Below are 23810 nucleotides of genomic sequence, written 5' to 3'. Positions count from 1 at the left end.
GCATTTACTTGATGTGAGCGTGTCATCAATCTTTCATAAAAATCTACATCATAATTCCTCTGGACTCGAAAGTGGCACTGAAATATATTCTGAATAGCACCATAACAAATTTTTTTAATTGGCTGCAAATGGAATGCAGCCAGACTTTATTATGCTTATGTACAGCAATTATGCAATAATCTGTTTTTCAAAGACCAAAAAATAAATATAAATATTTGGTATATTTTCTGACATATTAGCCCCTCGGCAGGATTGGCTTCTTAAATTAGGTGGCATATGTTCCATATGTCTGTCCAAATGCTATGGTCTAAAATCCAGCACAAAATCACGATTTACTCCAATCATAAAAGTGAGAACATCAAATGCACAACACTAGTCCGAACTACTGCTTATTGTGAATCGCGATGAGGTGGAACTTCTTCGCCTAAAGAATGAAAAACTCTCCCACACCAAGTTAAAAAGTGCTGCTCTCTCAAAGTGGAATGGGCCGAGGGGAAAACCTTAATCAGAAACCGTCTGACAGTCCCAGAGTTTTTATCAGCGCGGCCCCTCCTCTCTGTGATTTAGTTACTGTGCCTGTGCTGTCAGGCCGAGCGACCATCCATTAGCCTGTGTGGGTCCGCAGGGCCGCCAGCACCAAAACACGGCGATTGCCTCCACCCGATTCCTTGTTTTCCCTCAGACACTTCTATTTAGATTTTGTCAAGATACACTCATCACATTAGATGTATTGTTTCAGAGTGATGGTCGTGCGTTTCCTCTACATTTCGATGCATCTTCACTCTCCTCTTGTTCGCTCCGGATAAGAAAAAGGATTTGCTACATATATTACATTTTTGTAGGCCCGTTATCATCTTTTTTTTAAAGTTATTACACAGCTTGAATAACGAAGCCACCATGCTGAGGGAGCCACAGGTGCTGCGGCTCCATGACAGGGAGTCTGTTCATTTATTTTGCTTTCTGATAATCATAAAGCTAAAATGGTTTGTATCAAAGCATGCTAAAACAAAACGTGTATTGGCAATATTATGGATAACCAATGAAGGTACAATATGGTTTAACAGCAGATTTAGCTATATTGCCATGTCTGTGTAGACATACTATGAATTTGGCTCTGCAGTAATTGCGCACAGAACTTACACATAGACAAGCAGTGCATCTCCAGACTACAAGAAACTGGCAAAATAAATATAACTACTATGTACAAATAGAGTTTGATGTGCAAAAGACAGTTGTACAATGGGAAACAAGATGTGCAAGGGTGCACAAAATACATTTAACTACTACACAAATATGGAACTGTGCCCAGAGGACAATAGTGCAGTGGTGCAAAGATTCTCAAACAAACAAATATGGATCATTAACATACAGGCTACTTATATACATGAGGTAGGTGAAGAACATGGTGCATATGACATTATTCAACTAAATGATTGTCATCTTAAGTGTTTGTGTTTCTTTCATATGGTAGTAGTTGGACATGGAGATACGGCTGGGCCTATGTACACTATCAGTTTATATCTTAATTAAGTGTCACATTATTGTTATTATTTCTTTGAAATGTTCATGCTTTCACATCCACCTTGTTTGGTTCAGACCTTCAGACTTTTCCGTTTAGTCCGAACCAAAATAACAGGTGTGAAGAACTAAAATTGTGTCTGACCGATAGAGGGGGCGTTAGTCTGGAATCAAACTGAACCCTGATTTGGTTCGTTTGGATTGTGAAACCTTTCAGGATGTTGAAACAGAAGAAGAAACAGAAGCGGACGCACCTCACAGTGTTTGCCCCTCAAGTTCCTATAATGACGTCATACAGCTGGAACAAAATAAGTGCAAAGAAAAGGTTCTTTCCTTTTCTCCATTTAGATAGAATATCTACTGTTTTATATGCACTTTATTCAAAAAAGGTAAAATCAAAGACCAAATTGATAACACACTCAGAAACCAATCAAACAGGTAGACACAGACCATGTAGGGCTTGACCAAAGGTCATAAACATCATATCAAATCTGTGTTCTGCTCCATAAATTACAAGTGAAACCAAACTAGCTGGATCATATGTGAACAATGTAACAAACACGTGAACCTTGGGTTGGACTTGTGTGAAAAAGCCTTTGAACTCAACTTATAAACAAAAACACTTTTTACAGATATGATGTATGTTGTTTGTGCTCTACCTCTACCTGTTTGCTTGTTTGACTTGCTATTGCTGGAAAGTATACTGCGATTACTATTAATATTGTTGTGTCCCCCAGCTCTACTTGGTCATTGTGATTCTCACCTTTAATGAATAAAACATTAAGCCTGGTGAATTCAATTCATTTCACTTGTTATCATTATTCTTGTATTGCATGCACTACACACAATACCCAGTTCAGTTCTTTTAGGGCTGTGATAGACTTTCCTCTACAGTGAGGGCACATCGTCTCACACCAAATCGGCCTCTCACAGGATGCTCAGCTGTTGCTGAATAAGCCGGTTTAGAGTGTAAAAAAGGGATCAGGGGGGGGGTTGCCAGTTTGAAGCGCCTCTCAGGTCTTCTGCTCTTTGAAGAGGAGCAAGTCTATTCAGCAAGACTGAGCCAATGCCATATAGCACCATTTCCCTTTATCATCTATGCACCTCCCCAAAATTCAATTTAACATTTTCTCTGCTAATCCTCAGTGTGGATGGAATCCCTGAAAAAAGTCTCAACAATAAGTGAGCCCAGCCAATTGCATAATCTCAGACTTACATTCCGTTACAACTTAAAACTGGAAGAAGACAACTCTGAACGGCGGCTGTGTGAGCATTGTTCTGTCTTGCCCTAGACTTTCATCATTCACAGGAAAGTTATTTTTAACTCTGCGTCATAAAACAAGTCTTCCACATTGATTTCCAATATATAATATTGCTGAGATATTAAACTAGTGATTGTTGGATTTTGAAAAGTGGTTTTCATTTCCTACAGCAACGAGCGGCTTGTTCAAACACTTCTATCAGGGAATTTAAACCAGTGCTGCTGGTGCATGGGTAATTGAATTTTGCGTATCAAGGAACAGAGATGAGCAGAGGAAGGGCACAGATAGGCTGCAAACAAATGGATCCGCAGCCATCTGGAGTCTTTTGAGAAAACTCATACAGCGGAAAAGGAGGAGGAGGAGAGGACTTTTCACCAGGTGATGGGTTTTTAGAATTGGAACACAAAAACTCCACAGTGAGGCACAATGAGAGGAAGAGAAAGCTAGACTGGGTGAAAGGATCGGGGGCTTGACATTTTGACGAGCTCATAACCAACAGAACTATAATTTCTTCAATAAGCCTAAGATATTAAGCAAACACTGCAGTGTCCCAAATCCTAACTACATATGAACAGTGTACAGTGTGTTCAATATAACCTTGATTGTACAGTAGGTTTTTTGTTACTTAACTGTTTTATGCATTCCAACATGAAATGATGAATTCGTTATGAGAAGCTATATCAGATTCCTACCTCTAATATCCAAAAAGCACATCACGAGAATCGTTCCCTATCTTCTGCAATGGTTAGTTACTGAAATCCTAATTTACCTTTTTATAAGTTTCGCAATTAAGCCCTTTTGAATTATGTGGGAAATAGCTGTGTTCCTGCTCTTGGTCCTTTCACATTAAGGTTTAGCAATATTTATAACGATTGAAACAATTGGAATATGATGTCAAACTTGTTTTATTTAGTCTCTTTTTGCCAGCAATTCATCACAAAGTACAGCCGTGAAGGCACGATCTCAGATTTGTGTGTGCAAGTTTATATTTTTTGTTCATATTGTTCATATTGTTTTTTTCTGGTAGCATATGCCTGTTGACATTGCTAATGTTTACTAATTTATCTGAAAAACAAGGTTCAATATTTTGTATTTTAACTAAATTAGACTAATGTTTTATAAATATCTTAGAATTTTATTTAATATATTTTTTATGAAATTACATTAATCCAATGAATTAGTGTGTCTGGTTTGGGTACCCGTACCTAAATAAACGGCATGGTATCTGAACCATCCCCTAACATGCAAAGGAGCGAGTTCCCTTTTGAAAGTACAGTGCCTTGCATAAGTATTCACCCCCCTTGGACTTTTTCCCATTATGTACTGTTACTAACTGGAATTCAAGTAGACTTAAATAAACTTTTTCCCGTTTGATCAACAAAACATGCATAGTACTTTGGAGGTGCAAAATAAATTTTATTGTGACACAAACAATAATGAGAACAAAAAAGTTTACATCTTTTAGGGTAAAAAGTTTAACCCTAACCCTAACCCTAACCCTTTCGCTGTAATTACAGCTGCAAGTCTTTTGGGATATGTCTCTACCAGCTTTGCACATCTAGAGATGGAAAGGTTTGTCCATTCTTCTTGGTAAAAAAAGATGAAGCTCAGTCAGATCGGATGGAGACCGTCTGTGAACCGCAATCTTCAAGTCTTGCCATAGATTCTCTATTGGATTGAGGTCTGGGCTTTGACTGGGCCATTTTAACATTCTTTAATCCAAACCATTCCTTTGTAATTCTGGCTGTATGTTTAGGGTCATTGTCCTGCTGGAAGATGAACCTCCGCCCCAGTCTCAAGTCTTTTGCAGACTGCATCAGATTTTCTTCAAGGATTTCCCTGTATTTGCCTCCATCCATCTTTCCCTCTATTCTGACCAGTTTCCCTGTACCTGCTGAAGAGAAGCATCCCCACAGCATGATGCTACCACCACCATGTTTCACTGTTGGGATGGTGAGCTCAGGGTGATGAGCAGTGTTGGGTTTTTCGCCACACATAGCGTTTTGCATTGAGGCCAAAAAGTTCAATTTTGGTCTCATCTGACCAGAGCATCTTCTTCCACCTGTTTGCTGTGTCTCCCACATGGCTTCTGGCAAACTCCAAACGTGATTTTTTATGGATCCCTTTCAACAATGGCTTTCTTCTTGCCACTCTTCCATAAAGGCCAGATTTGTGGAGTAGACGACTAATAGTTGTCCTGTGGACAGATTCTCCCACCTCAGCTGTGGATCTCTGTAACTCCTCCAGAGTAACCATGGGCCTCCTGGTTGCTTCTCTGATTAATTTTCTCCTTGTCCGACTCTTCAGTTTGGTTGGACGGCCTCCTCTTGGTAGGTTTGCGGTTGTGCCATATTCTTTCCATTTTCTTATGATGGATTTTATGGTGCTCAGAGAGATGTTCAAAGCTCGGGATATTTTTTTATAACCTAACCCTGCTTCATATTTCTCCACAACTTTATCCCTGACCTGTTTGGTGAGCTCCTTGGTCTTCATGATGCTGTTTGTTCAGTAATGATCTCCAACAAACTCTGAGTCCGTCACAGAACAGGTGTATTTATACTGAGATTAAATTGCAGACAGGTGGACCCTATTTACTAATTATGTGACTTGCAAATGTGACTTGTAAATGCAATTGGTCGCACCAGATCTTTGTTAGGGGTTTCACAGTAAAGGGGGTGAATACATATGCACTCAACACTTTTCAGATTTTTATTTGTAAATAATTGTGAAATCCATGTAATATTTCCCCCCACTTCCAAATGATGCACTATTTTGTGTTGGTCCATTACATAAACTCCCGATGAAATAAATTTTAATCTGTGGTTATACCATGACAAAATGTAGAAAAGTCCAAAGGGGGTGAATACTTATGCAAGGCACTGTAACGTTTAATCACTTCCTTACGGATCAGTGTCATACAGCAAATTTGATGCTACAGAAAGCAATTCAACTTAGATTAGCTCAAAAACTGGATTTAACCTTCTCCTGTAAAGGTCACTAATTCACACTTAATTATGTTGTATGTGAACTTCTCAATCTTAATGCTTAGATAAATAAACCAGTGGCAAATCACTGCACAGACACAAGAGCTGTATCCATTTTTAGATCTAACTTTTGGCAGGAAAGCAAATATTAATCTTTTACAGAAAGCTGTGTCCACTTCATTTTATCACTTTTTTCCTGCGTGAACGTGACACAAACTCAAAAGTAGTGTGCTGCAAACACAAGCCCATCAGAAGGCAATGAACTCCGGAGGTTCAGGTCACAGAACGGTACAGTGAAGGAGTTTTGTTGCTGCCGAGGTATATTGGCCGTCGTGTCTCAACTCAAAGCGAGCAAAAGGTTATTCCAACAGTAACACCCACAAAACAAGTCTATCAACCCTGCAAGCTGCAGAAGCAGCAGCCTGCTGGGAGAAAAACACAATGTCCAGGCTTCCTAAAGTTTCCCCCTCTCTGGTTATCTGGGTGCAACGCATCGGGAGCCAGTGACCCTGCAGTATACTGAGAGGTTAAGGGGCAGAGGGAGGGAATTCATTATCCTTGATCTGTTTCGAGTTTTGGCAAGAGAGAGAGAGAGACCTTCAGATAGGGCATTTGTGCTTTGTCCTCACCTCCGCCAGCCTCCAGTATCTCCTCCGCCAGCCCATGATGAATAGGCCTGATCAGTGGGCGAGCTGATTGGTGAGGCAAGTGGCACAGAGGCAACTGCAGAGATGAGGAGGAGCTGAGTCTGTGCTGGAGGAGGTGGAGTGAGCGCCTCAGTGTACATCTGTGCCAGCAAAGACAATGCAATGTTCCTGAGATTAAGACGGGGGCTAATTCTCCCATGTTATTAGATGTACCAGTGAGTCAGTGCCTCATTATTCTCTTTATACGAAGCCACACTCACAGTGTAAGGATTCATTCTCAGACAACCATTAATCAACTGGAGCCTCATAATTGATATCCCTCGACTGTCTACCTTATCAACGTCTCATTTTTTATTTCGGTTTCATTTTCCCATTATCTGCCCAATGCACTCTGACGCTGCTATGAAACACACATGACTGATGATATACATAACTGGAGATTCTGGGACTGTAAGGAGCAATATCCATTTGAGTAAATGGGACTTAATAAAAGGAAGCATTATAAAAGACAAGAGTTGATTGATGAGCACAGTATTGACTGCTTGCTGAACTGACCCAAAGTAATTGTGTGTTCATGGTGTCGGAATAATCACAGGAATTATTTCACGACCTGGTAAATTCATGTGAAAGCATTGGAACATGGACAGTTTAGGAAAAAAACTATTTTCCTGCCGACCTGCTCTCACTTTAACTAATAAACACCAACACTCAACAGAAGCTATCGGGGACATGAAGTTTACTTGAAGCTACATTTAAACCTAATGAAGAATGAGTCATCAACATTTGTGCAAGCTCAGTATAACATGAGATGTGATGCTCACAGCCACGACTGTTAATGTGACCGGAGCGACAAGGATTCATGAATGATTAATATCTAAATACATGATGTTTGTCATCCAAATCAAAACCATCCCAATAATTAATATCTGAACAAATGAACAGTCTACCATTCGTTGATGATAGGCTAAGCTAAGCAAACCGTCTTTTGGCTTCTTCTTCATATTTAATTGACAAAAATAAGAATCTATCTCCACTTGAGGTGAAAGCCTAAAAGTGCATGTCCCGAATCTATAGGATGCATGTTCAAATCCACCCAGGAAGAATAACAGATGTTTTTTTTTTAAACCTCTTCACAATTTCAGGTGTACTCTTCCTTAAGAAAGGAGAACATCCAGGGTTATCTTCTGTTCCTTGCACTAATACACGGTGTACCAAAAAAAACAAATGATTCAATATGAACATTTCAAAGTCAAACAAGTTCCTTCTGTGTAGCTACTTGAACATGCACCATTATTAGTTATGAGAACAGACTGGAAAACAAGGTTTGCATTTTCCATTTCAACTCCAATTTACAGTCTTATACGCCTTTTCACCGGTTCCTGATATGATTACATACCTCCTAACACATTTTGTCCAACCCAAGTGATTTTCCAAAAGCTTTTCTGAGAGCAATAAGAAAAGTGAGAGACCATATGAAAATGCCACAATAACCACTGATGCAGGAACAAAATACCTGCAAAGAAAAGTAGATAGACGGGGGAAAAGGTTGGCTGCCTGTCACCTGGCAAAAAAATGAGGCAATGTAATAAGTCAGAATAAAGCCGTTCCCTCTCCCAAGTCAAACCTTTAATTACAAAACACGGTAGGAGACCAAAGCCGCCTAGTGTTACCTCGGCAACCTGGAAACAAATCATACAGAGCAAATAAAGCATTTAAAAAAGGAATTGAGTGGAGCGATAACTTCGCAGCACAACTCGCAGACAGAAGGAGAGGAGACTATGGAGCCGCGAGGAGATGGACGACAAGCTGCTCCGGAATCTGGCGTTTGGAAATTGATGGAGTCTGGGGAAGCAATTGATACTTCGAGGACAGGAAGCAGGCTCTAAGGCAATTATCACCATCTCTGGCATTTGATTTAAGACTGTCCGAGTGTGTAATACTGTGAATTAATCACATCCCAGGTAGATACATCAAGAGCTCATTTCTGCCTTAAGTTTCAAGGATTCTTCTCGATCACCGGAAAAATGTACTTCAGAAACGTTCTAATTAGCGGTTCATATGAATTTCCACTCACTCGGGATATAAACGTGTGTGTGCATGTGTGTGTGTGTAAGAGGGAGGCTAAGCTTGACAGCATAGTTAGTTTATATGAATGCATTGAGTATCATCCTTAGTAACAAACCTGATATCAACTAAAGTCACAACGCCAAGTCAACCCGCACATTTATTGGTAATAGAGGAAACAAAGATAAACATATACAAATAGTGTCAAGACTCAGCAGAGTGAGCAAGATGCCGTTCCCTGCATGAAAGACAAATAGATCTCATCATGTTCTATTATTCTTGAGACTATTAAGCAAAATTAAAGCGTGTGTTAATTAACACTGAGGAAGTGGTATAAAGTGTGCTGCTCAGAAATGCAGGCTGCAGATGGCTTATGATGAATACCCAGTGCAACAACAGCAGGGCATCCCTATCAATAAAAAGGTATTAAACTATAATAAACTGCCGGTTCATTTTAAAGCACCGGGATGTGCAGGGAATGTTTAGAAAAGAAGTGCAGATCATCTGTGCCCCCGAAAGGACAGATTCACTCTCTTAAAGATCACTCCTGTGGGAGGAAATCGATCTTGTGAGAGTGATTCAGCTCATCTGCCCAAAAGAACTCCAGGTAACGTCAAAGTGAAACTGATAAAAAAGAATTGACGAAATAATTGCCTGCGCATCTTTATTAAACGCCTTTATACCGTGCAACAGATTCATCTGTGTATTTTTCTGCCCTTGAAACCAACACAATGGTGCTTGTCGTCTTGCAGTCAGTAACTCATTTACGCTCATTACTGATTAGGCTATCGCTGCACTTCTCAGCCATTGTAAGCTGCTTTACTTTGTGTGGAATTGTAGGTTGTTGTGTTTAGACCTTGCCTTTATGAAAAAAACTTGATGCAAATAACTGCTCCTCCATTATTGAAGGTTTTGTTTTGTTTTGTGTGTGTGTGTGTGTGTGTTCCTCACATAAACCCTCGAGTCAACAACACAATCCTTTCAATATGGTGGAGTTTTAACTTTGCTGTCGAACCCAGGGATGGTCTTACCAAACAACAAGGCTGCCCTCTAGTGGCGAAGGATTAGAAATCATATTGTATAACAGGTACATGTTAGAAACGACTAGATTTTAGTGGATGAGTCTTTATTGGCCATTACTGACATTTACCACCTCGTCGTAGTCCAGGTCCTTTACTCTAGTGGGTTCAGAAGAGAGAAATATTAACTACATGCTGTAGATTTTAAAGGACTCACTTTGGTTTCAGGTTTAAAAAAATATATTGAAATATTTCCTACGCAATTTTACTCTCTGCAAAGAGAGGCCAATCTGCAGGCCCTGTAGACAGACATATCTTAGTATTTATGTAAATAAAAGGTATGATTTACAGTAATATAAGCTTTTAAAGATTGGTCTATAATATTTAATATTTAATACATCATAATATATCATAATAATGGACAATAAAATATAAACACTAAGATATGAATCTAGAAACAGAGAGAAAGAATAATATTTTAAATCTTAAACTCTGAAACTAAACCACTGAACACTCAAACTTAAAATTAATAGCATTTAAATATTTTACTTGTCAAACCATTAATTTGAATTCATGTGGTTTGAATTCTGTGAAATTTGAATTATGTATTTCGGGATTTTTAAAGTGAACACGAATTATGCAGCCTAGAGAATATCTGTAAAGGGTTTTTATGAAAGTGCAGAACTTGAACCGACCTCGACATTTTAAAGGGGGGAATTAAAACACGTACAGATCGTTTTCAAAGTAAAGTGCAGTATTCCAAAGCTCTCAGATCAGTTAAACCAATGACAAATGGCTCCATAGTTGCTTATTAAACTGATTTTTCTTTTCTTTTGAATGTTGCCTCACCTGTGAAAAATGAATGAGAATTTGAATTCACTGTCACACTTTAATCGTTTTTTTTAATACCACAGAATATTAGTACAGTCAGCCACACATATTCATAGAGGCAGTACATATTCTAGTCGCTCTCACACTGCTTTCATGAAGAAATAAGGAGGAAACCATGGGTGGCATCAGAGGCTATGTTTATACTAACACTTTGTCATGGGTCACTTTTGGGGACATTACACAGACCACTTACCCCAAATTCTGCTTTTTCCCTCCATTTGAGGCCTTTGTTCCCATTTAGAAAATCCATTCCCAATTACCTGGTGTTAAATCTGAGATCTCTCCCCAAACGCAGCCTATGACACACACACACTTACTGTATATGGAGTGCTGGCTATACTCCAGTTAAGACCGTCAGGGTAAATTGGCACGTAACTCAGGATCATCACTGACACAATATGTCCATGTTTGAATCATACTTAATCATCTATACCACATGGGATAGAAATTTAAACTCCAGTCTTAATCGTTTTTGGTCCTTTTTAATGATCAGGACAATAATGTTATGACACATGCTGGGCTGGTGATGGACTTTCAGGCTTCATGCGCCATCATCAGCCTTTAATGAAGCACTAGACCACATGTGCAGAATGAACTTTAAGCACAACAGCTTCATTCTTTTTGCCAACCGATTTATGACCCTTCACAAAAAAGGCATAAAAGGGAGGTGCCTTGCAGAGGTGCCCCTGAAATGGAGAACAGGTTCACCCGGGTTACTCTGAACTAACACACACACACACAAACACCAGAGTAACCACATGGACTGCAGACACCTCCAGGCATGTAAACATAGCCAGTGTTGTCAGCCACAGTTTATACAGTGTGGATTCAGGCAGTGCACAATGAGACCAGGACAGTACAGTCAACAGGTAGAAGGTTCATATTCCCGGGCGTCAAGGTTAAATCTCCTCAGTCCCATGTTTGCAGTCAGGTCAAGAGATGAAGTGTAAAAAAAGACTTAACCCGTCACTTCTGACATTCTGTCTCTGAATTCATCTTCCAGTTGTACCATCACTGAAGCGACACGACAGATTCATTGGCACATTAAACATCATCATGAACAGAGAGCGCTGCAATGAATATAAATAATTTCTGACATTTAAGATTTCGGTGAGATAAGAATCTTACACATTTCCAGTGAGCTGTGTGTTTTATATATCTATAACAAAACAGAGAGAAAGGAAGAGGATCTTTGAACAAAGGGGACTCTTCAGAGTAGGAGTGCAGCGGAATGAAATGGTGTATTCATAGCCATTAAAGCCTTGATAGTCAGGACGACACCAGACATAAAGCCGGCTCAGAAAGAACACTGCACAATGAGAGAGTGCTGTGTTCCACCAGAAAAGAAAAATATGCGTTCGGGGTCTGAACGCGACTGATTGAGAGAAAATGGGATGCAGGCGTCTTTCGAGAGGAACACAGCTTATTTACAGAATAAGAAAGAAATGCAAGGCTAAGCTTTCATAGACATTCACACACTTAATTTCCACAGTATATACCAAAAGACATGCGTAGAGGCACATACATATTCATCATACAAAAACTAAAATATGCCGAAAGCAGAACACGAGCCTGACGCGGCGTTTTGTGAGTCAAATCCGGTCGAACCGATGCTGAAAACAACGCACACAGAAGCATCGATATCATGGGATGTGAAAAAGGCAAAAGCTGATGTTCCAGCCCTTAGAATAAAAATGAACACGACCACAACAACAAAGTGACATCAGGAATCTTCCGTCCATCTCTGAGCCAATTCTGAGTGCCAGCCTCACCTTCAACATTATTCAACAGAATGGTATCACCCGCATAATTGTATTCATGTTTCTTAAATAAGAGGTACATATTTGGTTTTCAAATTAGATTCTTGATTTCCCCATGATACGTTGAAACATTTGCACGGCAAAGCATTAGCGCCTTGATCAATTAAAAATAGAAAAAGAATTCGGCTCTGACCCCTAAAGAGAGGGTCAGATTCAGTTTGGAGAAAAACATTGAGTGTCAGAAAGGTAACTAGATAAGAAAACCAGTCCAAATTGGATTTCAATTGGTATTTGACTGCGATGTACAAAGTGTTATGGGACCGCAAAGATAAATACTCGCATGATTTGAAATGTTACAAATATATTAAGACATTGAGCTATTTCTAAATGTTATTCGGTAAAAGTCATCTTTACAAACCAGTCTCTCTTTTTTGGCTCACCTTGACACAAGTGTATTTTTGTTTGGTAAAGTAAAACATTCCTTTAGACTAAGACTAAATAAAACCTTGCAGACTAATAAAAGATCAGAGTAGAGATGCAAGGACTCAGTGTTTAACTACTACCTGTATTGCTACAGACCACTTGTATGATTCCCTTTTCCTCAGTGAAATTCAAAAAACACAATTATAGCTCACTGTAGTTTGGCAATTCACAGTCACTGTCACAAACTGATAAATGTCAATAACAAAAACATTTTCTTTTGTACAAGAGAGTAAAATAAATTACTCTTCTTTCCTTTTACTCGGATTTCCACTCTTACTCCTGCTTCTCGTGGAGAGCGGCACGTACCCGCTTGCGTACGTAAAAAGCGGTGAGCGCACTGCAGCAGGCAGTGAAGATGAAGAGTGCAACGGCGTCATGTGCGAGATCGCCATGGAGGCCCTCGTAGAGGGGGCGGCGCTCTGTGAAGTCTGTTCGCAGCGCTTCGATCTGCGTCAGGGTGCAAATCACCACGAACACGTGGAAGATCTGGTGACCCTGTCCGATGAAGTCACACTTCCCAGGGAACAAGCTCTCTGGGTGCGGACAGCAGAAGAAATAGGCGCTGACTAGGAAAAAGATCACGTGGTAGAAATGGTATGCCACGACTGGGTCGGAGCAGCCATCCCGGTAGCAGCTGTAGATGCGGTGAACCACAGGGCTTATGTCTAGACAGTAAGCCAAGGCTGACGGCACCACTTGGAAGAGCTTGAGGACAAACTTGGGTATGTCAGGACTGGCATACTTGCCGTAGCAGCAGCCAAAGCAGGTGAGCCAGGCCAAGAACGCTGCAGCAGGTAAAAAGACCCCTTGCACTTTAGTGTGCCACTCTTTCTCTATGGCGTAGTAGTAGTGTGCCAGAGCACTGCCATACTGGTAGACGGCCACCCCCACGTAGTCGAGGAAGTAGAAGCTGTAGCAGGAGAGCTCAGACTTTGCAGAGAGGAGGTGAGCGAGCGCGCTGAAGGAGAGGTAGGTGAAGGCGGCCAGGAGGACGATGAAGAGGGGCTGAGCGTGGGGGTCACGCAAAAAATCCACCGTCATCGAGATCTCCAGCCACTTCACCAGGATGACGAAGGCAGCCAGCAGATGGGTCCACACGTTGAGGGTCTCGTTGTGCCTTTGGAAGAGGGTGAGGAAGTAGTAGCGCCAGCTGTGGTCCGGCTGCCTGTAGCCGGTGAGGATGTGCCGCTCGCGGAACACCCAGGGCACGTCGCACACCTTCACGGTGCAGGGCAGCGTGGGGAAGGCCGACTCCAGCAGCTGAGGGATCTGCCGCAGCTGCTGAGCGTTGATAAACAGGCGGCCGATCTGCTCCATCACCACTGTCGCCATGGTAAACTGCAGACGAGAGGGTGGAAAGAACAGTCAGTCAGTGGGTCGGTATCAGCCTGGCCTTCAGATGCTGCTGTCAGATACTGTGTGCAGCTGCGTGTATGTGTGTGTAAATGCATGTAGGAACTGAGACTGTCGGTTTGCTCCTATTGCTTCACCAGTGGTACAGAAAACAAAGATGCACTGTATTTGAGTAATGAGCAGAAAAATGGCTTGAAAATCGGTGGATCGTGTAAGTCAGTCCAACTAAACATCAAACATTCACAGCATCCAGAGTTTGGTTGTTTTCTGTTTATATGATAGTTGATCAAACTCATTATTATCAACTTATAACTAAATTTGTCACATGGGGTCCTTAATCAAAAAGGTGTTTGTATTTAATATTTGTATAGGGTAAATAAAAACATCTGGTCAAATGATACATACATAATTAATAGCATCCTTGATCAATAACATTTTCAAGTCACTTAAGGTCTGTGAGAGAGAACACAGCAACTTATTAGTAGCTTTATAAACAGTAAACATGTTACGGAACTAACTTGACATTGAGCCATATAAGAATTCATCTTGTGTTGTGTTTATGGTCACATGAATAAAATAAGTCCAACACTCTCTTTTAACCTTGATTTTGGTCTCTAACCAACACCTGAGAAAAGCTTCTTGACCTGTTGCAGACCACAGGAGCTCACATGCATAACCCTCTGACCTCCGCAGCCCTTAAGGGAGGCAGGTGTAGACTCAGGCCTTCTCACATTCTTTCTCAATTCTCATGAAACGACTTTCCTTTAAAATGCATCACTTAATAGACTTAATATTACCTAGAGTTTAGGTACATTTATTTGGGAAATAGGTTACAACATGAAAGAGAGTAGGGTTGCTTTATCAACGGTGATCCATGGGTTAACACAATGACTGAAAGCCTTAATCATGATATATGTGATATTATATCACAATAAAAACAGTACTAGTGAAATTTATACAAATTTATAAAGTTTATACATTTGTCTATTCTTCAGTTTAAAATAAAATAATGGACAATAAATTAAACTGCCAAGTCTTAAGGTCTTTGAGGTCAAGGATAATATTAATATTAAAAGAACGATTTGGGGGCTACAATATCTTCCACACATGACAAAAGTAACTGGAATCAAACAAATTCATCAGATGAAATACTTCACAGAAAACCCTAAAGAGATTCTTTAAGCCAAAGACCTCCAGCAGACACTTTAACTGCAGCCATGTTCAGCTCCTTGCCCTGAGGTGGTTTTGGCTGAATATTTAGGATTTTTATCCTGCTGAAATACTTTTGGAAACTCTAAGCCAAGTATGCGCTTTACAGTCACTGGACCAACAATACAACCACAACACAACTGACCCAGACACAAAATTTCCCTCTGGATCAATAGAGTATCACTATATATCTCTATATCTATCTATCCATTCTTTTCTTTCTTATTTTATGCACTGACACCTGAAGAATCAAACAATTTTATATGTTTAAATATTTAGATCCAGTAGAGAGGAATGACAGAGTGTCATATCAGGAGATCATTAACTTGTTTGGATTTCTCCTATATTCAAATCTTGCTCAACAGGTTCTTGGTCTCACCCTTCAGTAAATAGACGATAAGGCAACATTCAAACAATGAGCAAAGTGTCATTTAAGGTTCCTGAGATGTTTTGCAACAGATTGTTTTTTTCCAATTGTTCCAACACCAAACACTATTTCTGAAAAGAGTAATACAGTATGGCTGACTATACTCAGGCTGTGCTATGTTTCATGCTCAGTGATTAATATGAGCAGCAACACGCCGGATTAGGACCAGGATTAAATGGTCATTTCGTTGATGAGATGGCCGCAGATCTTTCTCGTCTTGCAGGAGATGTGGGGAGATCAGGCCGAGTGGGATGAGCGAGGGCCGGCCGAGGATCAGGAGGAGACTCGTGGAGGGATGAATGGGGAGACATTACGTAACATAAACCCATCCGAGTCCCCACCCTCCTCCTGCTGCTGCTTCGTACGAGGGTTTCAGCGCTGTAAAATATTCATGGTGACAGGAAAATGCTCGTCTATAACCGTGGAGGATATTTCGAGGTGTTGGTTTGAAATCCCGGGCCTGCGTAAAGGGCCTGTTGCAGATCATTCCCACCAGCAAAACGTGCACCTGATCGATGGTTAAATTCCAGATCCGGGGTTAGAAATAAATGCACAATACCATTGATACAAATGTGCATCATACACATCCACCTCGGAGCTGAATTCACGAAATATCGCTGCACAGTCGTGGAAACCTGACAGGCGGATAAATATATATATATATATATATAATTCTTTTTTTTTTTTGCGTCGAGGCGCATCTGAGCTCATTTCCACGCGATTCACTCTATCGCCTCGGTGGATGGATAAAGCGAGTGAACGGAGCCGGTGTAACGGGACGTACCTGCGGATGTTCAGATCAGTCCAGAGAGTGTGGTGTAGCCGTGCGGGATCTAGATAACATGGTTTGAAGAAGGGAACGGATGGAGGATGACCGTGACGGGAGCAGCGCCTGGCGGCTCTCTGCGCGCAGCTGCCGGGAGGAGACGGGCACCGAGTGACGGGCGCACCCTCTGGCCAATCAGCGAACGCAACGCGGCTTCTTCGTGCCACCGCGTCTATCGTTTTTAACCAATGAGAGTGGCCGCCACAGCCGATTAGCCCGCCCTCCTCCCTCAATAGAAATTCTTCCGCTGCCTCATCACTTGCAGTACACTCATTCTCCCATGAGGCATTTCTGTCACATCAGGCATCTGGGGATTCAGTCCCAGTCTGCTGATAGTTTAACAACCTGGTTGATCTCATGGGTAGAACACTAGTGGCCCCATTCAAATCATTAATAAGTCCCATAATGCGAGTTGTTATGCTATATATTGTTTTCTAAACCTACCTACCCTAACCCTTTGATACACAAAATGGGTCAAAAGTGACCTGGCTCAGTGTTTTTTACTATATCTTCAATATTCAGTATTGCAGGTAATCCCCGAATTAAATGTTAATGATCACAGCAAATCTTTATTTAAATTTTGCCTTAGTTACTTTTGAATAAAATAATTTTTTAAGAACTGGATGAGGAAACTGAGAAGGCAATTATTCTTCTTGATTCTGAGTTTGAATTCTCTAATGCTGAGACTCTATACTTGTTTCCACATAATCAAGCTGGAGTTGTGGGTGTGTTTAGGAATCCAGCTCTCCTAAATGGAGTAGGCTCCTTGATGATATAAGAGACTCATCTTCTACTGTATGTGAACAAAGGAGTCTTCTCCTAAATGAAAAAGCACGATTAAGCTTTAAAAGAATATAGAAAAGAAACACCCAGCCAAGCATGAAATAACACAGGAAATGAAAACGGGTTATTTTTGACACATGCACATGTATGTGTCAAAAATAACCGGTTTTCATTTCCTGTGTTATTTCATACGTTGTGCATTAGAAGGGCTTTGCATAGCTTGCGTATCAAATGGGTTAAAGGCTGCTGGGATTCAATCTGCTTCGACCGGCTGGGGTGAGCGGAGAGAAATGGGGAGGAGAAGAGAGGGGGATGGAAAAGAGGAGCGAGAAGAAAGAGAGACGGGAGGAGGGGAAGATAAAGGAGAGAGAGAGCTCAGGAACCATTGTGCATCAGGTTTCAGCTCTGACAGACTAGTTGTTATAATGAAAATAATGAAAACAGTGATAATGATGGATGTTAAGGTGTTTTTAATGATAGCAGAAACAATTCATGTAATAATAATATCAAAAACACAAAATCAGCAGCATTTTATGCAAAATCCAGATTGAATAAATTTAAATGTAGTTTCACAACGTAACTGTTGGGTCCTGGCAGATGAATGCGTTTCACTGACCAAAACTGAACCGATACCACAGCGGCCATGTTTACCTGAGCCGAACTGCATAGCCTGAACGCCAGCTCCTGGTTCCTTCCTGTGAGTCGCACATAACGCACAGTAGACAATATAGAGAAGTGTTTTTATTATAAAGAATTTTTAGGTTAACTTAAGATACTAAATATCAAAGTGTGCATCACATATCAGCATTTACAGCAGCACCATACAGTTACCAGTGAGCAGTCGGTCTGCGGCCTGCAGGCCTTCCTCCAGCTGGCGGCTAGCACGGACAAGCTAGTGATTTTCAACCTCTACCGTCCTCTCAGACGAAAGAAAGTACCGGCCGGGCTCTCTTTCGTCTTCTCACACTCTTTGTGGAGGACGATGCTCGTGTGGTTCTTTTTCTTTTTCTGTTGCTGCGTCGTTTTCCTTTTCTACATTTTTCTTATATGAGTTCTCGTGGTGCAATGCGACCTCCTACGTAACCTTTGCACGGCCGGCTTCATCTTTTTTATACTTCACCTTTTTATCCTTGGCTGCGAGTAATTTTCTCTTAGTTCTACAGGTTTAACCACAGGAGATTCAGTCGTCTGTTCTTATTGGAGCAGCGTCGCCTCTTGGAGCCGCCTCGCCTCTGGGAGCTGCGTGGCAGCGTCGCCTCTGGGAGCAGCGTCGCATCTGGGACTAGAGGTGTCGCATCTGGGACCAGAGGTGTCGCATCTGGGAGCACCGTCGTCGCCTCTGGGAGCAGCGTCGTCACCTCAGAGAGCAGCAGCGTCGCCTCAGAGAGCAGCAGCGTCACCTCAGGGAGCAGCAGCGTCGCTTCAGGGAGCAGCAGCGTCGCCTCAGGGAGCAGCGTCTCCTTTGAGAGCAGCATCGCCTCTGGGAACAGCATCGCCTCTGGGAGCAGCATCGTCTTTGAGAGCAGCGTCGCCTCTGGGAGCAGCGTCACGTTTGGGAGCAGCGTCGCCTCTTGCAGCAGCGTCACCTCTGGGAGCAGCCTCGCCTCTGGGAGCAGCGTTGCCTCTGGGAGCAGCGTCGCCTCTTGGACCAGCGTCGCCTCTTGGCGCAGCGTCGCGTCTTGGACCAGCGTCGCCTCTTGGCGCAGCGTCGCGTCTGGGAGCAGCGTCGCCTCTGGGAGCAGCATCGCCTCTGGGAGCAGAGTCGCCTCTGGGAGCAGCGTTGTTTCTGGGAGCAGCGTCTCCTTTGAGAGCAGCATCGCCTCTGGGAACAGCATCGCCTCTGGGAGCAGCATCGTCTTTGAGAGCAGCATCGCCTCTGGGAGCAGCGTCGCCTCTGGGAGCTGTGTCGCCTTTGGAAGCAGTGTCGCCTTTGGAAGCAGCTTCGCCTTTTATAGCAGCGTCGCCATTGATAGCAGCGTCGCCTTCGATAGCTTTTGATAGCCTTTGATAGCAGCGCTATCGAAGGCGACGCTGCTATCAAAGGCGACGCTGCTTCCATTGAGAGATTTGACCTCACAAGCTTCTAATTTCTCCTTTGGTGGAACCGGACAATCAGCTTTGTTGGGGTCTTTGTGGTCCTCATCTGATGAGCTGTCAGACTTTTTAGCTTCACCTGGAATTAAAGGAAACTGATAAAACATTGACAACCAATGAGCCGATAGTGTACCAAGTGAAACCAGAGACAAAAATAAAGAGCATCAGCATAAACTTCTCTCTTTAACTTTTTTATTATTCTCTTCTTAGGCTTTTAATTATGAATTTAACTAGAAACAATCAAAATATATGAGGCTATTCAGCCTTTGGTTTATTTTATTTCTTAAGCTGCTTGAACTGTTCAGATGTTAAGATAAAGTAATGTAATATAACTATGAGACGTATTTCATGAAGATTTCCTCATCATGATTTCACAGTTGAACATTTTATTGATTATTTAGATTTCTTTGAGTTTTTGTTCTCTACCTGGCTGAATTTGTTGTAAACAAACTGTAAACTTGTCCCGATCATTTTATCGTTTGTGTGAACTTTATTTTGTTTTTGTATTTCACAAATCTAAACTCGGTTTCACTCTCTCCTTGATAATCTTCTCCAGATTTCACAAGTGGGGTTTCTGAGCTAGATTTGGTACTGATGTATTCTGGATCGGAAAACATTTTTGAAATACATATTTTTAAATCTTCCTTATTCAAAGCTTTCTGCCTCATTTGGTCATGTGATCATATTCAGGAGGATCATCCAATGTGAAGATTTGATTCTTCATTTTCATCTTCATCTTTATTCAGACACGACCACTCGTTATGACGTGACTGAAAGTTCAAGTTCAGTTTTGTTTGGCCACTGTTGGTTTGTTGTTTTCAGAAATGATTCCAGTCTTGGCGCTAATCTGAGTTTGACCTGTAAACTGGACCTTGACTCTGTCTCATAGTGGAAACCCTTTTCACCTGTTATCTGATGGGTTTTTAAATTATTATTATTTCTGTAAAGTCATCCAACTTCACTAATGGACTCAAAAATACTTGCTGTGGTTTTAATGCAGATCAACGAAGTGATAAGCTTGTTTTAAAGAAGCAGGAAATCATCCCATACATATATTTTTTGTACACAGCCCTGAAATCTTCCTTTTTGTGTTGTTCAGGATTTGATTGTGCAGCAGAGCTTTTACAAACATGTGCGTTGTTAAACTCTGTATGGTCTTCATTTGGCTTTTAAATTGCTTTTGTAAAAATTACTCTGATAACTTTACCGAATCTTACTCAGTTATCAAACCAAGCAATGCTCTAGGGTGTGGACTAGTGTGGAAATCGATTTTATGGCCTGTGTCTTCCCCGTGTTGAGCACTCACTAACAAAGTCACTCTTGTGTTTCTGTGAGATCTGCATTGTTCCCTTATTCAAACCGACCTACTCAATGAATATTCCCAGTATATTCATACATAGAACATAAAGCACATACTACACAGAGATTAATAAAGCCAGCAGAAGTAATGATGATCATTAGAAAATAATCCAAAAGTCTAGCGCAGGCTGGGAAAAGTGTGCTGGAGTCGGGTTGGTCTTTGATCCCTGTGTCGTCAGAACTCTGCGAGACGAGAGTCTTGTGGGCTTATGAGCCAGCACTTTCCTCCCAACACATGACAAAGACGGGATTGTGCAGCTCTGTGGGTGAGTGCAGAGCAATACAGACTCACACACAAGCCGCTGTCTACATTTCATCAAATGTTATTTCACTGTAACCACAAAGTATTCAATAACTGTGAAACCTGACAAACAATCGATGTTATGACTTGTAGAGACAAGTTGAGATAAGTCATGAAATTAATACAAGCTTGAAAGCCCGATCCTTTCTTTTATTTGTTATTGATGCAAACTGAGGGAAAAGGTCGATCCATGAGTGTAAGAGAGATGAGAAAAAATAGTAGTGAAATCATCCGATAAAAAAATATCTTTGGAGATATAAAGACTGTTTTCTAGGTTATATCAGATGAATAGTCCTTCCTGCGCCTGCTTGTTCTTCCTCACTCCTCCAGCATCTTGTTCTGTTTTAGGTTTTAAAGACAAAATTATCATTATGTTGTTTTTTCCCGTTATTTAACATGAAGCTGGAATATGTTGGTAAACAATAGGAGCTTCAGTTACCTTCTCATTGAACTTCTCCAGAAGAGCTGCCAGCCATGTGTTGCAGTTCTCACGATATGCCTCCACCTGCTGATTCAGTTTCTCTCTCATCATCTTGTTGAAGTTGCAGTTCCCCTCAATGGCCTCCTGGACGACTTCTTTCCCGTGCTCTCGTTTTTCAGCCAAGTGTTTCAGCACTTTAGCCTCGCAGCTCTGACAAATGACAAAAGAGAACCTCTCTAGTAAGTTAACACAACCTGAACACTAATCCATGTTACACTTCAAACCCCATTTGTTTTGTTTTTTTTAAGTTTGATTATCAGTTCATGTTACTTGTGCAGATACCCCGAGTCTCTCATCAACAGCTCCAGTTTCTTCTTTATATCAATCATTGGCGTTTCCTTCCTTTTAAGAGGAGACAGTGGAAAGTCCACCTTTTCGTTGGGAGTTGAAGGGCTCCGCATGACCTCAAACGCCTCATCTGGATTAAGCTGCTTCAGCTCTTTCATGTCGATGTCTGTAAAATGAATTTCCCCATTGTGTGGATAAATAAAGAAATCTAATCTAAAACAGGAGATTTAAGTACATCAAGTTCACATCTATTGACCAGATACATATAGTCAAGAATAAAATATGTCAAACCGATTTCATAATCACTGTTTAGGATTATTTTTGATGATTTTTTTTTATTAATTTAGGTTATCTGATTACTTTTATATTTTGGAGGAGACATGCACTGTACTGGGTGCCGTTATAGTTTTAAAGGTCTTTAATTTACCTGTCAGGGTTTGGTTATAGTTGTGCAGTAACTGTTTCATAACCTACCACCACAGTTTTCCATTTCAGCAGAAGTGTGGACTTTAATACCACTATAGAAAAAAAAAAAAGAAAAACATTTATCAATCAAAATGCTTTGTTCAAATTAGAGGATGTGGTAGGTTTCGTGGCAGCGGTAGCTCGTATAGAAGGCACTTCCTTTGTCAACAGAAACTGCGTCTGATATGTGAAGGAACTACCTTTGATACCACAGAGTTTTGAAACTAGAGCCGTTTTGTCCTTTATTCAATGAGATATATATTGGTTTATGAAAGTACCATAGAGAGCACCATAGTAACCATTGGTCAAGCATGCAGCATGACTTCAAATTAATAAAAGTTTCCCCCAGCTTTCCCTCCTGTTTGAGCATTACAGAACCAAACCAGATATAATGTTGAGGTCACAAACACGAGTTAACCAAATTGAACTCAATATGCTAAACTAATAGGATGAGGGACCCCACATGGCTGGATGCCATAGGTCACCTTCTCTGCAGAAATAAGAATTGCACAGCTATGGGGGGCTGCTCCATAATTGTACATTATACAATCACAACATTATATAACTGTCTGCATCTACAGTTACAACATGACATGACATGTACAGGTACAACAGGTCTTTTCCTACCTTCAGCTACAGAGAGAGGGTCTAAGATGAGATGAAATGGGTAGGGCGTGGATCACACATTCATGAAGGGGCTAATAAAAATGCTGCTGCACAACACATCATTAAAAAACACACAACTGAAAGCAGAGGAAGAATCAATGAGGAAAGTGAATAATCAATGTTTTAGAATATTTGAACTTTGATTGTCTGCAGCGGTTTTACGTTATACTTCATTTGGACAGTTCAATTATCAGTAAATTTCAAATGATGCATGACAATCGAATACCTCTGCAGTTGTCACATTAAATCATCAAACCTTTATGAAAAATGAAATGTTTATTATCAAATGTTACATTTTCTACTATATAAACCCAAAAATGTCATATCAGCACACATTTAAATACAATAACCATAAAAAAAGTTACAATTCTGATAATCAATCAGAAATAAAAATAAGAACTATATGCTGAATGAGTGGATTTAAAGAAAATAAACTTCAGTTCATGTTACTTAATATGCTATATAATCAAACAGGTTGAGCAGGCTTTGGAAAACCTCAATGAGGGCATCCACACAACCCCTCTGCACTTGGCTGTGTGAGACATTTTGCTCCGACATTTCCAGCAGGGGCGACAGGATAGACATGGACTGCAAGCCTGTGCAAGATGTAAGCAACTGTAAACAAACTCAAAAGTGCTGCCAGGATAATACTTACACAAAACCACTGCAACACAACCGTGAGAACATGTCTGCTGCAACAACTGAGAGTATTCAACACAGGCAGCAGGTGTGTGTGTAAAAGAGCTGAAGAGGACTTGGGTTTGCGCTGCCATGCTCAAACTCTCCAGACTCATGTTCACTGCAAGAGTTTGTGACGACACAGAGTTGCTGTGACAGCTTGTATCACTGAATGCTAGGAACATGAGCTGCCTGTGCATGATGATATGATATCACCGAATGCAGGTGTAGTGTTACAGCTTTGTCTCCTAA

General features: G+C 41.1%; 1 protein-coding gene and 1 pseudogene across 1 annotated transcript; both read right to left on the bottom strand.

Annotated features, from left to right (window-relative positions):
- Nucleotides 1–10369: 10369 nt before the first annotated feature.
- Nucleotides 10370–16543, bottom strand: paqr7b (progestin and adipoQ receptor family member VII, b). Its single transcript, XM_062398352.1, has 2 exons — nt 16402–16543; nt 10370–13966 (listed from the first exon to the last, which is right to left on the bottom strand). The coding sequence occupies exon 2, from the start codon at nt 13958–13960 to the stop codon at nt 12902–12904; it is 1059 nt and encodes a 352-aa protein (XP_062254336.1). The 5' UTR covers nt 13961–13966; nt 16402–16543; the 3' UTR covers nt 10370–12901.
- A 4755-nt stretch (nt 16544–21298) lies between these two features.
- Nucleotides 21299–21907, bottom strand: LOC133964730 (stathmin-like; annotated as a pseudogene).
- Nucleotides 21908–23810: the final 1903 nt, after the last annotated feature.

Source organism: Platichthys flesus, chromosome 11 (assembly GCF_949316205.1).
Source record: "Platichthys flesus chromosome 11, fPlaFle2.1, whole genome shotgun sequence".
NCBI lineage: Eukaryota > Metazoa > Chordata > Actinopteri > Pleuronectiformes > Pleuronectidae > Platichthys > Platichthys flesus.
The sequence above is the reverse complement of the archived record's forward strand: the minus strand, read 5'-3'. Positions and strand labels throughout refer to the sequence as shown.

Bases quoted from the DNA above. Each gene is read 5' to 3' on its own strand.
- paqr7b (XM_062398352.1), bottom strand. From the start codon at position 13,960: ATGGCGACAGTGGTGATGGAGCAGATCGGCCGCCTGTTTATCAACGCT.